At 47.1% G+C, this 17,938-nt stretch overlaps 1 protein-coding gene across 7 annotated transcripts in view; it reads left to right on the top strand.

Moving 5' to 3' along the window:
* The window catches only part of LOC146606910 (calcium/calmodulin-dependent protein kinase type II delta 1 chain), a 76,714-nt gene that overhangs the window by 52,683 nt on the left and 6,093 nt on the right, over nucleotides 1-17,938 (top strand). For 3 of the 7 annotated variants that reach the window (XM_085349264.1, XM_085349262.1, XM_085349269.1), the window contains exons 8-15: nucleotides 458-541; nucleotides 998-1,092; nucleotides 1,196-1,318; nucleotides 1,397-1,480; nucleotides 1,576-1,618; nucleotides 3,098-3,138; nucleotides 11,578-11,622; nucleotides 13,479-13,527. In XM_085349264.1, coding sequence (XP_085205390.1) covers nucleotides 458-541; nucleotides 998-1,092; nucleotides 1,196-1,318; nucleotides 1,397-1,480; nucleotides 1,576-1,618; nucleotides 3,098-3,138; nucleotides 11,578-11,622; nucleotides 13,479-13,527 — 564 coding nt within the window. Of the gene's footprint in view, nucleotides 1-457; nucleotides 542-997; nucleotides 1,093-1,195; nucleotides 1,319-1,396; nucleotides 1,481-1,575; nucleotides 1,619-3,097; nucleotides 3,148-9,166; nucleotides 9,227-11,577; nucleotides 11,623-13,478; nucleotides 13,528-17,938 lie in introns of all 7 variants that reach the window. The other 4 variants (XM_085349268.1, XM_085349265.1, XM_085349267.1 and 1 more) reach the window with 4 other exon arrangements.

Below are 17,938 nucleotides of genomic sequence, written 5' to 3'. Positions count from 1 at the left end.
ACATAACACACAGGTTAGCTGTTTTGCACAGGTGCAGTCTATCAATATGTTGTGTAACTACACACGAGCCGGTACATCTGTCAGGCGTTTGCTCTCCAACAATGTCACTGTGTCAGCACACCCTAATACCCCACAGAGACGAGGTGCTCCACTGCTGCCGGCTTGCATCAGGGTGGAGGTCTGGCCTACTTGTCTCCATCTAGTCTCTGTGGAGCTCTGAGATAATTAGTCTGTTCCCCCAGCACCAGCTTCCATCTGGAACCAGTTCATTTTATGCCCTAACTTAAGTACCAGTTGGACGTCCCCCATGAGCGTGTGTGAGCCAAAGCACACGCCTGGTGCAGAGTGCTTTGATTGCAGCTCTTAAACCTTGCTTTACGAGGCCTCTGGTCCTACCTGCTTAGGTAACGAGCTGTGGGTCGTCTGTACAAGCTTCACTTGTGTGTCTGTGTTTCAGGTTTCGCTGGGACACCAGGATACCTGTCTCCAGAGGTGCTGAGGAAAGATCCCTATGGCAAGCCAGTGGACATGTGGGCCTGTGGTAAGAGACGAGCAGCGTGTCATTCTGTCCTGTGTGCTGCTCTGTGGCAGCCTCTTGGATTAATCACTGCTCTCACTAGTGAAAGCAGCACATCTGGCTGCAGCTGTGGGAAACACATGCGTGCAGCACACCTGTCCTGACTCAGACCACAGCAACAAAGGGCGGTGTTGTTTGTGGTCGTAGCGGCAGATACGGGTCCTTTTCATCTTTTGCAGGCAGACGGCCAATTAAAAAGCCCGTCCCTGGTAACACCAGCAAACAGAAGCGCTCAGTGTGTCTGCATTTACACAAACAGCAGCTGTTTGACTTTGTCTGCTGCTCATTTAGAAACAGCTGAATGCAAACAGGTTGTCCTGGTGTGACGTTAGTGAACACAAGCCGGCCTTTTTCCTGAGGCTCGGTTTGCTTTAGTAAAGACGTGAGCTCTCGGTTAACTTTGGTTTCCGCTGCTCGTAGGAGTGATCCTCTACATCTTACTCGTGGGCTATCCTCCCTTCTGGGACGAGGACCAGCACAGGCTGTACCAGCAGATCAAAGCTGGGGCGTATGATGTGAGTTACACCGTGCAGCCACGCACACGTGCAGAGAAATGTGTTCCTTTTAACAATAACGGTTAGCTAAACTCCAAATGGTTTTCACGATGTCGTTGAACAGTTTCCCTCCCCAGAGTGGGACACGGTGACCCCCGAGGCCAAAGACCTGATCAATAAGATGCTGACCATTAACCCAGCCAAGAGAGTGACGGCCACCGACGCACTCAAACACCCCTGGATCTGCGTAGGTGTCGCGCTCCCTAACCCGGGCAGGTTGTGTAGTAGCGTTTAAGCTTGTGACACTGCCTGTGTGTTTCCACAGCAACGCTCCACTGTAGCATCCATGATGCACAGACAGGAGACTGTGGAGTGCCTCAAGAAATTCAACGCCAGGAGGAAACTCAAGGTAGGCGGCGGCAGTGAGCGGTGCACATCTAAAACCCTGAAAACCAGAGCATGCTCATCCTGCTGTGACGCTCCCCTGTCCATCTCTCTCCTCAGGGTGCCATCCTGACAACGATGCTCGCCACTCGAAACTTCTCAGGTACGACCTGGAGTAAAGGCTGACAGCCAGTCATGGCCCGTGTTGTAGCGACTCCCTATAATGCCGTTCACATGTGTGGTTCACATGTTGAGGTGCTGCCTCGGAGTCCTGCTGTGTCCTGATGTTCTGGCCTTTAGAGCCCATTAAGCTCGGTGCTCCCCATCGAGCGTGCAGATCGATGCCGTCCACGGGTGCCTTTAAAGGGCGAACCATTTCAACTGAACCAGTATTGATTTGTGTTTATGACTAATGACAGGAAAGCTGCTCATTCCACTTCTGTCTCAGCTGTGAGTGCGATCCCTCTGTTTACCTTTGTTTTTCTTTCTTCCTCCTCGTGTGGTAACTCGTGTGTAAGGTAAGAGTCCTCGCTGTAGCTAGCACGTCTCTGCAGCGCTGAGCTACACTGCCAGGTTTGAGTCCGGGCATGTGTGTCTACCAAAACTCCACTGTGGGTCAGTTTGTGCATTAGCGGTCATTGTAGAGGAATCAAAGCTGGTTTACGAGGCCTTTGCCATCCTGCAGACTAAGTGTGAGAAACGGCCTCAGTATTGACTGCAGAGGGGAGCAGACGTCTCTCGCTTCCAGTCAGATGTTGTATCGTTAAATATACATATAAAATATATTAGACCCACTGACAGAGCGGAACTATCACATGTTGGAGTTAATCCTTTCAATGTGTGTAAATATGATGTAATTTCAATAGAAAAACATCACAGGGATATAAAAACAGTTCAGTTTGATGTGTTTTAATTGATCAGAAGGGAAAAGTTTGCTGTGTGCAGACAGAAAGCATTGATTATGTGATGGATCTGTTCCATGTGTATCTCACAGCAGCAAAGAAAGGATCTGCTGTTGATATAAAGTTCGACACGTATCGATGCAAAGTCATTAAAAACGTATTAAAGTTCCTGCTTTTAAAGCTCAGCTGCTCCTAAATAGACTCGTAATTATATCATCTCCTTTAAATACTGGCCCAGACAGACGTTTCTCTTCAATGGCCGCCAAAAGACAGCTTTGGTCACTGCAAAGCTTCGATCAGTCACTCTACGTGCTGTGATTTAGTCTCACCCTGACAGACGATGCACCAAACTGCTTACCTCTGCCGCTACAATCACCTGCTTCATGTCTCACAGCGTCCTTGCATGTCGACTGTAAAGTTCATTAACCGGCCACAAATACGTGAGGGAAGCTCAGAGTTGCTGCTCGGTGTTCTTGCTGAAAGAGCAGAGTTTCCTCTAAATGTGCTCCGTGTCTCCTGAGGTTTTACCAGCTGAATCTAACCGCATGCTCCCGTCTCCGTTACTGCTTTCTTTGGGCTTTTTTTGTCTACTGACTTTGCTTTTTCCTCTTCTGCTTCCGATGGTAGGGCCACTCTGAGGCTGCTAGTCATTGGCCGCCTTGAATGGACCTGCTGCATGTGCCTGTGTAGTTGTTCAGCTGGCGTCTGATTTCCTCCCATTGTTGTCTTTGTTTCCACAGCAGCCAAGAGCCTGCTGAATAAAAAACCGGATGGTGTCAAAGTAAGTACCGTCACACTCCAGGTTACAGATGTACCTTATTGTTGACAGCAGGTCGTACTGCACACCCCACTGGACCCCCGTGGGTTTGCTCTCATGTTTGAATACTGTCAACAAAATGGACATTAATGAAGCTTGTCTTCAGACATGCATCCGTCCTACCAGGTGTCACAGGTAGTTCGTCATTTTTCACTCCGTTGACTCAACATGAAGATAAACTCTTCAATTCACGTTTATGACTCTTTTAGGAACATGTGCGTCTGAAACAGCACGGTGGCACAGCGGTTAGCGCTGTTGCCTCACAGCTAGAAGGTTCTGAGTTCAACTCCACCATCAGGCTGGTGGAGTTTGCATGTTCTCCGTGTTTGTGTGGGTGCTTTCCGGGTACTCCGGCTTCCTCCAACAGTCCACAGGCAGCGGGGTTAACTGGAAACTCTAACTTGGCGTGCGTGTGAATGTGTGAGTATGTGTTAGCTGTTAGCTGTCCAGGTGTGCCTTGCACCTCTTGCCCTAAGACAGCTGGGATTGGCTCCAGCTCCTGAGACTCCAGCATTGATGGAGGTCAGTAGTACTTATGTCATCGTACGTATATGGACAGTTGACCGTTTGAGAGTCATCCTCCTTGGTTGCTGCTGGTATGCTAGGCTATGCTGCTTTACCCAGTATCTCAATTAGAGTTTCTATTACATTTGCAGGTTCTGTAGGTGTTGGGGACTGTGGATACGGTTTATAGTAGGGCAAAACAGCATGTTTACAAATCCCAGACACAACGATGTTGTCGGTGTGCTCAATAGTGAGAAAGAAAGAGGAAGCAGAGCTCTGCAGAGCTCCGCAGCATTGCTGTTGTTTGATTTGACAGTTCTGTGAAATGTGCTGCATCATCTCTGAGGCTCATTAAATAGCTCTGGTTTCCCTTTAAGCACAGTCCAGCCTGTCAGAGGGACTCGTGTTCCTGCCTGTGGTAGTCCGCTTGTCTTCATGACCTGTTAAAAACGTGTTGCTGGTTTCATGAATTTGACTTGTTGCATTATGTGAAAGGAAGTGCTTTTTGCTAAGTATGCATTTTAATCACCATCGTGTGGTTTCATTTACTACTTTGGACACAAATGAATATGCAGTGGATTGATGTGAGTTACGTTTCACAATGAGACAAAGACGACGTTTCCTGTGTTCACGCAGAAAAGGAAGACGGACAGTGCAGAGCACGTGGGGGTACGTCTGCTGCTTTGGTAGCCAGACCAGCTTTTGAAGTAGTTGGCAATAGAGACCTCGTTGTGTTTCCACCACAATCACAGTGCTGCTTGAGGCTGGGGAGGCACTGCATGACTCACGACACAGAAACACTATAGTTTGGGCTGAATGTGTCAAAGCAGCTTTATCATTGTTATTATTAAAGTCAGAGATGCCTTTGAATCCGTGTTCAACATTTTATTCAGAAAATGTAGGATTTAGGTTTGAAACCTCTGAAATACTAAAAATTAGTGTTTTTATGTAAAACAAAAATAACGTTTTAAAGTTTTCTGTGTGAGGTCCACCTGTTCTGGTGTGCAGGGCTGACCTGAGCTCATAACCACTGCTTGCTGACCAAATAGCCACTTATGTACACAATCTGTAGCTTTCTTCTTCTCCTGCATACAGCAGTGTTGAATAGATTAATGCTTATAGTGATGCTAGTTTCACGCTGAACTCTTTTGTTTGCTTTGTTGCACAGATGGGAACAGATTCCCATTCCTGACCCACGTGGACGTTAAAACCAGGAGTTCCACTGTCAGCATTAAATAAAGTCATGTAGTGTGTCCCCAGCCGAGACTAAACCGCAGACACTGGCACAGTAGATGACACAGCTTAAACCATAGATTCTGAATGTGTGCATAGTTGTGGTTTAGATTCGTTGAATTTTCACGTCGACGTGGAGTTGATGTGATCTGATTGTTTCGTTGTCGGGGTTTCTTAAAGTCGGCGTCTCCGTGGTGTGTAAATGTGACGCATGTTCCACATTTCTGAAACAAAAGCACGCACAAGGAAAACAACTTTCCACAGTGACCGTGTGCTGTCAGGCACAACTAATGCCGTTTAAAATTAAATTACCATATTTCGCTCATTTGACACCACTGACGGGTGAAGGCAATAATGCTAAATATCTGAATCATGCTACACTAAATCAATAACTCTGTTATCTCTTCATCACTCCTGTTAGTAGGCGGGGCGTAGTAGGCCGTGACTGAACTGCAAAAAGTGTAACGTTGGACAGAGTATCTCAGAACTGCAGCTCTGGAGTGTTCCCAGTATACAGTGGTCAGTATCTACTAAAAACCAGTGGTGAACAGGGTCAGTGATGCATGTGAGGAGCAAGGCCAGTGTGGTCCAGGGGCTCGGTCATCCATGATAGTTCCTGTTCCTTATCCCATCTGTCTTGGTGTTCTTGGAGCAGCACATGTGTACCCTTGTGTAGATCCTTCACAATCAGCCCCCTGTTTGTCCTGTCAGGTGATCAAGCAGTGCTGTTAGCTTCTTCAGGCTGCAGACGGGGCTCACGTCGGGTCCTGGGGCCGTCCGGCTCTTCGTTCCAGACACTTGTTGTTGGATGTCTGCCTTTGTGATGCTGACTGGCTCTTGTTCTCTGGTCTTATGTCCACCAGCCACTCTGCGTTTGTATTTTTCTCTTTTCTTTTTCTCCCAGATGTTCTTCGAGTGTTCGAGCTCTGGTCTGTCTGCCTCTGATATGATTGCCTTGTAGCCAAGAGTACAATCTGGATATATCTTCAGGCTTCATGACCAAACCTGTGAGCCTCTGGCAGTTTCTACAGCCTCAGTTATTGTTGTATTTTTTCTTCGTCTAATTGTTTTGTGAGAGCCTTCACACCAGCGGCCTGTTGCGGTTGTGCTGTAGGGCGCTGGCAGTGCTCATTCTGTTCCTGCTTGCACAAAGGAGCAGATATTGGTCCAGCTCTGCTAGAGTAACTGCCGTCTCCTGGACTCTCCTACAAGTCTGAGACTGTGATACAAGATACAGCAAACTGTCTGGCACTGGGAGTTGTGCGTTTGTGAAACACCTGTGCAACCTTTGTATGGCCCCGGTATCAGACCACACTGCTGCACTAACTTCAGCCAAACTCCAGCAGGTGAAACTAGCAGCCCACACTGTTACCCACCTGATCAGATCAGGAAGTCTGATTTAAAAAGTTCCTTTGATTCTTTTTAGCTGTGTGTGTGCGTGTAAAATAATTCACACAGTGATGTCTGGTAAAGTCCCCTAACCTGCTGTAGCTTAATCAAAGTAGTCACAGCGCCTGAGAATCTTTCTTTAGGACGAACGATGCATTTTATCAGCTTTGTGTCTGACTGTCTCTGCTGCTGTCTCTGCTTTCGTCTGTGCTGCTGTCTGTGCTGCTGTCTGTGCTGCTGTCTGTGCTGCTGTCTGTGCTGCTGTCTCTGCTGTTGTCTCTGCTGTTGTCTGGGCTGTTGTCTCTGCTGTTGTCTGTGCTGCTGTCTCTGCTGTTGTCTCTGCTGTTGTCTCTGCTGTTGTCTGTGCTGCTGTCTGTACTGTTGTCTCTGCTGCTGTCTCTGCTTTCGTCTGTGCTGCTGTCTGTGCTGCTGTCTCTGCTGTTGTCTCTGCTGTTGTCTGTGCTGTTGTCTCTGCTCTCGTCTGTGCTGCTGTCTGTGCTGCTGTCTCTGCTGTTGTCTCTGCTGTTGTCTGTGCTGCTGTCTGTACTGTCATCTGTGCTGTTGTCTCTGCTGTTGTCTCTGCTTTCGTCTGTGCTGCTGTCTGTGCTCTTGTCTGTGCTGTCGTCTCTGCTTTCGTCTCTGCTGTCGTCTCTGCTTTCGTCTGTGCTCTTGTCTGTGCTGTCGTCTCTGCTTTCGTCTCTGCTGTCGTCTCTGCTTTCGTCTGTGCTCATGTCTGTGCTCTTGTCTGTGCTGTTTTCTGTGCTGTTGTCTGTGCTGTCGTCTCTGCTCTTGTCTGTGCTGTTGTCTGTGCTGTTTTCTGTGCTGTTGTCTGTGCTCTTGTCTGTGCTGTTTTCTGTGCTGTTGTCTGTGCTGTCGTCTCTGCTCTTGTCTGTGCTGTTTTCTGTGCTGTTGTCTGTGCTGTCGTCTCTGCTGTCGTCTCTGCTGTCGTCTCTGCTCTTGTCTGTGCTGTTGTCTGTGCTGTCGTCTCTGCTGTTGTCTCTGCTGTTGTCTGTGCTGTTTTCTGTGCTGTTGTCTGTGCTGTCGTCTCTGCTCTTGTCTGTGCTGTTGTCTGTGCTGTCGTCTGTGCTGTTGTCTGTGCTGTTGTCTGTGCTGTCGTCTCTGCTCTTGTCTGTGCTGTTGTCTGTGCTGTTTTCTGTGCTGTTGTCTGTGCTGTTTTCTGTGCTGTTGTCTGTGCTGTCGTCTCTGCTGTCGTCTCTGCTCTTGTCTGTGCTGTTGTCTGTGCTGTCGTCTCTGCTGTTGTCTCTGCTGTTGTCTGTGCTGTTTTCTGTGCTGTTGTCTGTGCTGTCGTCTCTGCTCTTGTCTGTGCTTTCGTCTCTGCTGTCGTCTCTGCTCTTGTCTGTGCTGTTGTCTGTGCTGTTTTCTGTGCTGTTGTCTGTGCTGTCGTCTCTGCTCTTGTCTGTGCTGTTGTCTGTGCTGTTTTCTGTGCTGTTGTCTGTGCTGTCGTCTCTGCTCTTGTCTGTGCTGTTGTCTGTGCTGTCGTCTCTGCTCTTGTCTGTGCTGTTGTCTGTGCTGTCGTCTCTGCTGTTGTCTGTGCTGTTGTCTGTGCTGTTGTCTGTGCTGTTTTCTGTGCTGTCGTCTCTGCTCTTGTCTGTGCTGTTGTCTGTGCTGTCGTCTCTGCTGTTGTCTCTGCTGTTGTCTGTGCTGTTGTCTGTGCTGTCGTCTCTGCTCTTGTCTGTGCTGTTGTCTGTGCTGTCGTCTCTGCTCTTGTCTGTGCTGTTGTCTGTGCTGTTTTCTGTGCTGTTGTCTGTGCTGTCGTCTCTGCTCTTGTCTGTGCTGTCGTCTCTGCTGTCGTCTCTGCTCTTGTCTGTGCTTCTGTCTGTGCTGTCGTCTCTGCTGTCGTCTCTGCTCTTGTCTGTGCTGTTGTCTGTGCTGTTTTCTGTGCTGTTGTCTGTGCTGTTGTCTGTGCTGTTGTCTGTGCTGTCGTCTCTGCTCTTGTCTGTGCTTCTGTCTGTGCTGTCGTCTCTGCTGTCGTCTCTGCTCTTGTCTGTGCTGTTGTCTGTGCTGTTTTCTGTGCTGTTGTCTGTGCTGTTGTCTGTGCTGTCGTCTCTGCTCTTGTCTGTGCTGTTGTCTGTGCTGTCGTCTCTGCTCTTGTCTGTGCTGTTGTCTGTGCTGTTGTCTGTGCTGTTTTCTGTGCTGTTGTCTGTGCTGTTGTCTGTGCTGTCGTCTCTGCTGTCGTCTGTGCTGTTGTCTGTGCTGTCGTCTCTGCTCTTGTCTGTGCTGTTGTCTGTGCTGTTTTCTGTGCTGTTTTCTGTGCTGTTGTCTGTGCTGTCGTCTCTGCTGTCGTCTGTGCTGTTTTCTGTGCTGTTGTCTGTGCTGTTTTCTGTGCTGTTTTCTGTGCTGTCAGCCCAGCCAGTGAAGCAAACACACACATTTTAATAATCAGTATCTTGCAGTAGACAAAGAGAAGAAGTATCAACCTGTTGTTGTACCCTGGTGCATGCTGGAATCAGCACACAGACAACTAGTAGAACAAGTGTCATTTACCTTATTAAATTCATGACAGCAACTGGGTCATTTTTTCCTCTCCACTCTCTGTTCGCTGTCTAACTTTGAACTCTGGGGATCTAATACTGTTTGAATATTCCACGGTCTATTAACTCATGTCCTAATAACATTTCTTGATCGGAGGTTTGATCAGAGGAAGTTAATTTGATGAGCCTCTTCGACGGCTGAACTGATGCTGAAACGTTCCCGGTGGGGTGGCACACGTGACAGCGACTCCTGAGCACAATGTCCCACTTTTGCTTCCACAGCAGCTGCTTGAGGAGTGACTGTTTGGACACTAAGCCTTGTCACTTCTGCCCTGTTCCATCTACCTGCCTGTCTGTCCACTCTGTCTCTCCAGATCAACAACAAGACCAATGTGGTCACCAGTCCTAAAGAGCCTGTCCCCACTCCTTCTCTGGTACACTGTCTGCCTGCCTTGCTGCCTGTGTTTGCATGACTCTGTCTCTAACTGTAGATCTTTCATTACTTCTGCTCTGTGTAATATTTTACTTTCTGTTGTCGATGGTCACTGTTGTTTTCTTGTTCTTTCCATTTGAAACGTCTTTGTTGTGACATGAGGGTTGCTTTGTACATTGCTCCATTGCTACACATGGGCTACATTCTCCTTTGTTGTTGATGCCAGCTGTAATGGTACTGGGACCATTGCAAGCCAGCTGTGGCTAATACACTGTTGGTTGTTATTGCATTGAGACAATTAAGGTATGAAGATGGAGGAGTTCCTCGATGTTAGAGGCCGGCAGGTACAAAGGTCGCTGTTAGCAAAGCAGAAGGGAAACAGATCCGACTCATAAAACCAGATTTATGAAACACGCCAAAGTCAAATCACAAGTTGTAGTTTTCTTACACCCCCAGCTGGATGCCAGTATTCACACTAAAGTTCACCTCCTTCATGACCCTAATATATCCTCACCAGAGTGTCTGCTAGGTGCACCTCTGTACAACTGCTCATCAACACAAGTATCCAATCAGCAAGCTACACAGGAGAAACTCAGTGGGTGGGGTCAAGACGGGCTGCTGAAGTTCAGAGCATCAGAACATCGAAGAAAGACAGTTTTAAAAAGCGTGGGTAGAAAAGCTGGATGGGCTGCAGTGTGTATTTTGGAAACTGCTGATCCACTACGGTTTCCCACCCAACAATCTCCTGGCTTCACAGACAATAGTACCAAAAAGAGAAAATATCCGGTGGGCGGTAGTTCTTTGGGCCAACAATGTCAGAGCAGGATGGCCAAACTGCTTCGAGTTGATAAGAAAGCAACAGTGAGTCAAATAACCACTGATTATGCCCAAAGTATGCAGAAGAACATGAAATGGGGGCTGTTTTCTTTGAGCACTATTTCAACAGCACAGCCGCCCTGAGTGTCCACCCATCTTATGACAGCTGGTTCCAACTGGTTAATGTCTCGTACTGGGATCAGTCCAGACCAGAGCACCACTGGGATGTGGTGCAGCATTATTTGGACCTGCAGCTGCACAATGCTGTTGTGTCAGTGTGGACAGGAAGCTCCAAACCTTGTTGAATATATGCCACAAAAGGCGTACCTAATAAAGTGTCTGGCAGAGGAGAACATAAGTAGATTTTTTATAAACAATAACCTCACGTGGACCTGAAATTGAGCTCATCTTCAAGTCTAGAGAACAGGTGTGAGGTATTTTGTTCTGGCACCCGTTCATGTCCAGGCTTTAAGAACAGTCTAGTTTAAATATGTGTTAGTCCCTGTAGTCTCCTCTGCATTTAACCCACCCACACAGTGAGTGGGCAGCACCCACACAGAGTGGGCAGCACCCACACACTGAGTGGGCAGCACACAGTGAGTGGGCAGCACCCACACAGAGTGGGCAGCACCCACACAGTGAGTGGGCAGCACCCAGTGAGTGGGCAGCACCCACACAGAGTGGGCAGCACCCACACAGTGAGTGGGCAGCACCCACACAGAGTGGGCAGCACACAGTGAGTGGGCAGCGCCCGGGGAGCAATGTGTAGGGACAGTACCTCAGGGTAGCTGTTCAGTGGATTCAAACCCCCAGCCTTCTGTCCGTATCTGATTGCAATGATCAGTTCATGAGTTGACAAACCCGTCACATGTGCTGGAATCACAGACGTGATTGGTGATTAAAGCTTGTCTTTAAATGGATATCAGAGCTTCTTGTGTTTTCAACCCCAGGTTCATAAATGAGACAGACGTCAGTCCACTCAACAAATCTGCATCCTTCTCTAAATGTCCCTCACTAAGTCTGATAATGCAAACATGCAGTTCAGATTAATACTTCCAGGTTCCTGCACCAATATAAGAGTGGGGCTCGTGTAGCACAGTGGCAGAGCTCACTCACAGCTTCACCCTGTTGACAGGAGTTGGTCTGCCTCAGGTTCGCAGCTGCTGAGTTTGGAGTTGACATGCAGGGAAACCGTCCTGATCACGTGTCTCTTTATAGAAGTACTTTGATGCTTCAGTGAGCGTTCAGCTCTTTACAAACATTACACCACCATGTGTGTTCCTGTCGTTGTCATCCTGGCACTAAGCAGAACCATCTGTGGGTGTCGTCGCAGCTTTCAGTGCCAAATCATCTCGTGTCTGCAGTCGTAGTCATTGCTGTAGTTGCAGTTTTGTTTGTAGTGATGACCTGTTTTCCCTAAATAGCAGCTGTTAAACTTCCCTTCACTGCTTTCACTTGAGTCCATTTTGCTGAACGCCTGCGTGCCAGTCTTACTAATCGACTTTCACTCAACGTCTCCTCCTCCTCTCAAATCAGGAGCCTCAAACCACTGTTATCCACAACCCAGCTGATGGAAATAAGGTACACGGCTGATCGCCTGCTGATCTGAAGCTGCTGCTGCTGTTCGTCACCATTTAGACTAGAAGTTTAATGCTGCTTCTGATGATGGTGTTTGTGTGCCGTTGCTCTAATTCAACGTCATGCAAGAAAACAGCCGAGAGATCTGTGAAATACTGCACGTTATAAACTGTTGCATGTAATCATTTGGACGTAATCTTGGTCATCTGCTTACTGTGACGAATATCATGTTTAATGTTTAAATTGTGCATCGTGCTGAGGTTGTTTCTTTGGAGAAGCATCATCATGTGCTGTGACCAAGCAGCTGTGCATGTTGTTGGACACAGCAAAGAGACAGCACATGGATACCAGAGCCATCCTCAGTGCTTCTCACAGTGTTGTGCAAACGTATGGATCTACATCAGCGCGTAAATCCATAAGACATAGACAGAAATGCATGCTTGTGTTATTGCTTTGTGGAGTGAGGATATTGTGATAGCTCATATGTTATATGTGCGTAGTCTGCTGTGTAGATGCATATGCAAGCTGGTAGGGCTGCACGATTTTGCATAAAATGAGAATCACGATTTTTTTGGCTTAGAATTGAGATCACGATACTCTCACGCTTCTCTTTTCCAGTATGAATATTTATTGCACTTATTAACTGCACATCAACTTCGTAACAGTTGAGACTGAACATAAAAACAATAAATAAACATAAAACAACAAATGTCTCACGTTTTGTTGTTGCAGCAAAATGTTGTCCTGCTTGAAATTCCGTCTCCACCGTTGCTCGACGCTGCGTGTACAGAGCAGGTAGTGCAACAATAGAAAAATAGTTGCGGGACGGCACTGTGTAGCGTTTGTCTAGGGTGTTGATCGTTTTCCTAAATCCCTCGTTTTGCACAGTGTTGATGGAGCCATATCTTTGGTCAGGTGATAAGTGATAGCCTCCGTAATGTCTTTGTGCCTGCGGGAGTTCGACGTGTATAGGGAAGCGCTGTATAAGGTTCCCGTTATTGATGTTTGGGTGGTTGACCGGGACGGATTTTCTCCTGTCACTTTCTCGTCATCCCTGACGTGCTCTCCGTTGTTGTTTCCTGCTAATTTTAGCATCACACGGCACAGCTTCTGTATCACGTGGTATAAGGCTCCGCCCTTGTCATTTGTTGAGCAGGAAGAGTGAGCGCTTGTTTTCATGCAGAGTACGTCCCGGATCAAAATGCGGTACAATCGTCGTCTTTTTTAAAAAAAAATTTTTAATCGTTGTCATTTGGAAATGAGATCGCACATAAGTATGAATCGAGATCGCGATTTTCTAACGATTAATCGTGCAGCCCTACAAGCAGTTGTTTCATGTGAACAAGGATACAACATATTAAAGGGTTGAGGATGCTGCTAAAGATAAAACTGCCTTAATGAGACAAAGTATTTCAAACATGTTCACTTGAATCACATTTTGATGCTAAGTCCACTGTTAAGCTTCAAATGATAACACAAAACAACATTTTGGTCCCTGAAAGAAGAAATTATTGAATATATGAAGCTTTGAAAGTAAGAGATTTCACCTTTCGTAAGACTTCAAAAAGGCAAAAAGGGGGAAAACCAACGTTGGTAATGAGTAACAAGTCCTGACAAGGTCATTTTTGTCTCATCTGATTTTAAACTATCGTTTTGAGCTACACAACACTGAGACATGATTTCTGAGAAAGCCAAACAAATGTCTTCAGCATTGGCTTTGGCCATCTGCTCAATCTGCTGATTTAACTCCAAGTTGTAACAGGTGTTCAAGTAGGTGATGGTGAAATGCCTGAACATGGAGCAAACTGATGTCAGTGAAACTGTTATACTCAGGCTTCCTCTGGTTTGTCCTTCTGCAGGAGTCCAGCGAGAGCGCCAACACGACCATCGAGGATGAGGACGTGAGAGGTAGGGCGGTCCAGATGTAAACTACACCTTGTTCACAGGATGACACTGCTTTGTTGTCTGTTTTTACACTAGTTAGTCAGTGAGTTCAATATATGTCTGAGTACTGACAAACACACAATGTGCCATCATCTGAAGAAACACAGGAACAGATGAAAAGCAAAATCTTTATTTATCAGGAAGCATGTATAATGTAAACAGAATTGGTCCTAGCACTGAACCCTGTGGAACTCCATAACTAACCTCAGTGTGTGAAGAGGACTCTCCATTTACATGCACAAACTGGAGTCTATTAGATAGATATGATACAAACCACTGCAGCGCAGTACCTGTAATACCTACAGCATGTTCTAATCGCTCTAATAGGATATTATGGTCGACAGTATCGAACGCTGCACTGAGGTCTAGCAGGACAAGCACAGAGATGAGTCCACTGTCAGAGGCCATAAGAAGATCATTTGTAACCTTCACTAAAGCTGTTTCTGTGCTGTGATGAGCTCTGAAACCTGACTGAAACTCTTCAAATAAACCTCTGCAGATGATCTGTTAGCTGTTTGACAACTACTCTTTCAAGGATGCTTGATATGAAGGATTGATGACAGCTGGCTCACAGATGGCTTTTTCAGTAGCTGTGGTTCAGTAAATTTAATGTCAAATCCAGTGCCGTTAATTTCTCTCCCAGTCTCTTGCATCTCGTGTTTAAAGGAGCTGATGTGTGTCTGTTGTGTGTTCGCTACAATTGTGACCTTTTGATAGAGCAGATTCTCAATCATTCACATAATTCAGATGTATTAATGTGCATGCCAGCCTATACACGAGACCTTTGCTTTACAATGGCCTCCATTGTTGCTCGTCCCTGTTTCTCTGTTGCATAACTGACATTAGTGCGTGATGCTAACCTTTTGCGCCCAGAAGAAGTTGTAACGATTGACGTCCTGTAGCCTCCACGGACCGTGATCTTCACAGATGACGTTATGATTTGTAGAGAAGAGAAAAGGGAGCCTGGAGAAGTGAAGTTATGCTCTGCAGATGAGAGGAAGTCATTAAAAACACGCGTGTAAATGAAATCAGATGAAGATGCACTTAAATGCCAACACACGGTGAACAAGAAGAACAGGCGGGCTGGAGTGGGCAAAGCTGAGTGTCAGGGATGACTGGTGATCTCAAGAGTGAAAGGGAAGGTGGTGCAGGAGCTGGAGGTGGCAGAGATCACTGGGGGTGACCAGGACGAAGAAGGTCAGAAATGAGCCAATCAGAGCGATGGCTGAGAGTGAGGGTATGCAGATAGAGAGCTGAGGGGGACAAAAGAGGGTGAATATGCAGTTGGCAGGCAAAAGGAGAAGAGGAGGAGCACAGATGAGATTCAGGGATGTGGTACAGCGTGGGCACCGGGGTCACCTTACATCACTGCATCGTTCCTCCATGAACATCGCTGTGCATGCTGTCATTTCCTGCACGCCTTTCATGTTCAGTGTTCTTCATCTTCTGTTTTCTCCATCTCATTCTCCTCTTCGTTCCTCCTCCATCTCCATCTCACTCTCCTCTTCATTCCTCCTCCATCTCCATCTCATTCTCCTCTTTGTTCCTCCTCCATCTCACTCTCCTCTTCGTTCCTCCTCCATCTCCATCTCACTCTCCTCTTCATTCCTCCTCCATCTCCATCTCATTCTCCTCTTCGTTCCATCTCCATCTCCATCTCACTCTCCTCTTCGTTCCTCCTCCATCTCATTCTCCTCTTCGTTCCTACTTCATCTCAATCTCATTCTCCTCTTCGTTCCTCCTCCATCTCCACCCATCCTCTGATTTCTCCATCTCAGCACCGTCCCCCTGCCCCAGTCTGCAGATCTACCACCTTAAGCACTTGGACCCCTTCACTTCTCACCTGCCTTCATCCAGCTGCCTCTTACCCACCCCTTGCCTTTCGTGCTCTTTGTCTTCATCGTCTTCTGCTTCGTCCTCCTCTTCTTCCGTCTCCTCCTGCTGGTTCTCTCCCAGTGTTTGGCCCAGTGGTGAGGAGTGCTGCCAGTATATCCTGCGGGCACTGGCGGCCGCCTTCGTGCTCCTCTTCTTCACGTCGTCCTTTATGATCCTTTTCACTGACCATCACACCATGTGTCACTGCGGCCCCCAAACATGCTCACAAGACCCCGGCCCCCAGAGTGGCGTGCCCCTCAGTGACTCCATCGACTCCCAGTGTAAGTCGCCCTCCTTAATGCCTGAAGCTGTGCGCGTCACTTTATTGTTGATATTATCTGAAAATGTCTCTGAGCAGGGATGAAGAACATAATGACTGATGTGATCCAGATCAGGACCTTTGTCTCACGCTGTTAGAAAGCTTCCTCACAGCAGTGTGTGCCGTTAGCTCTGCTTCTTTAGACGCCAACTTAGAATCAGCTCCAACAGGTGAAGAGCGAGCGATGGATGTTTGCTGACCAGACTGTTTATGCATTCAACCAAACCAGTTTCCCTGCTGCTGTGGGACAGCGCCACTCACTGGTCACTGTCACCACTACACTTTGTCCTTTTTGCTTTGGCAGCTTTTGGGTTGGAGGTTTTGACTCATCCTGCTCATAAAATGAGTTGTTTCGTTTTCTTTAGAAAGCCTCTGATTAGAGTTTAGATCCTTATTGTCCCCTGTGAACATAATGACTGCTGATTGTCTTTGTGCTTTATTACAGACTGTTTTTGTCCTGACTAAATCTGTCATAGGGAAAATGTGACTGATTACCTGTAAACCAACTTTGGATTTATTATTTTGCAAGATTCCAGAAAGAAAAAGCAGAAAAGGAGCGTTTAGGTGATCGTGTTCATAAATGATGTTAAAGACGCTGAGGGTGTGTAGTTCTGTGTCGTTCCTGTGTAGGGCCGCATTAAACATTTGCTTCATTTGTTCATAAAGTTAATAATGATGGTGAGAAACCACAGCAGCCCCTGAGCTGTTGTTTCTTTTTGTGTTGTTGTTAATAATAAGTATTAAATTAGACTTTGTCAGTCACAAGCCTTTAAAGTAAACGGGAGTGACTCAGCATTCTGACTCCTGTTTCACCTCTAGCCGTGTCCAAGTACTTGCCAAATGTTGCCTTTAATTTTCCTGTTATTCAATGAAACCATTTCCTTCATACTATTCTGACTGAGTCATCTCACCCGTCCTACCCGAGTCTCGCCAACACTCGGCGTGTTCTCCGTGACCACATCCTGAATCTCCTCCGTGGTGTGCCTCTGTTCCTCCTGCCTCCATATTCACCATCTGATGTTCACATTTCTAATCGTGTCCATGCCACAGTCACAGCATCTCCAGTTCTGCTCCAGCTTCGTCTCCTTTCTTTGGTGATGTGATCTCCAAAGCGTACATGATAGCAGGTCTCACTTGCATCTTGTAAATCTCGCCTTTTCCTGCTCTCCTTCTGTCATAAGTAGCCCCTGATATCACTGCCTCGTCCTGCCTGCACTCTACCTGCTCCTCCACCTGCTCCACCCCACCCTTTGCAGCTTCAGCCTCATGGCACCTTAAACCCATCTGCCACCCCTGACTTCCTCATGCTCATGTGCTTTCTATAGATGTGCAGAGACACATTGCAGCTCCTTTGATCATCACAATCAGTGTTTTCAAATCAAACAGCACATCTGTAGCGCACAAGAAGCCATACTGCTGCTCGCTGATCGTCACCTCTCCTCCATGGTTATCTCCCGTACTGACGAACTTACGAGTGATCAGAAACATTGGAAATAATCAACACCAAATTGAACCCAACCCTGTGTGCTTCTTCTTTGCATGATGGTGAAATATAGTTTCATTGCACGTTGCATGGATGGTTTTAATATCCATGCCATTTTATTAGGGAAGTGTTAGGTACCTTAATACCTAATAGGGTACTTAATAATAGGTACCATAACCTTAATAAGGTAGCAACAAGTGAAGCAACACTGTTGCTCCACATGTGGGAATATCTCATGGTACTTGCACTAGCAACAGAGGGTACAGAAAGAGGTTCCTCAAACACAGTGAGCACCCAGACATGAGGTGTTTCTGTGGAAGACTGTGGGAACGACACAGGAGTGACCAAACAGCCGGTCCATAGCACAAAGTAAGGAAACCATCTCTTCACGGTACGACGGACGGGCGGTTTGAGGGAGGAGCGACACATGTCGAACTGGAACATCACCAGAGGTGCTTACAGCACCAACTGTCAGCCATCTATCACACAGTCCTGAAATCCCTGCTTTGATGGATGAATGGAGCAAACATGAAAACGTCCCGACACATAAACCTGCGCTGACACGATCGCCTCAGAGATGAAGTATCTGGACTCCCATCAGCATGTAGAACTTGGTGCTTCTGGACTGGAGGTGCAAATAGTTCACACAACAGTAGCGTGTTATTAGTCGTGGTCTGGTGTTTGATGGCTATTCAGCC

The sequence above is a fragment of the Diplotaxodon limnothrissa genome, unplaced genomic scaffold (assembly GCF_057381915.1).
Source record: "Diplotaxodon limnothrissa isolate DT_005_m unplaced genomic scaffold, D_limnothrissa_male_GT1.1 unmapped_scaffold_4, whole genome shotgun sequence".
NCBI lineage: Eukaryota > Metazoa > Chordata > Actinopteri > Cichliformes > Cichlidae > Diplotaxodon > Diplotaxodon limnothrissa.
The sequence above is the reverse complement of the archived record's forward strand: the minus strand, read 5'-3'. Positions and strand labels throughout refer to the sequence as shown.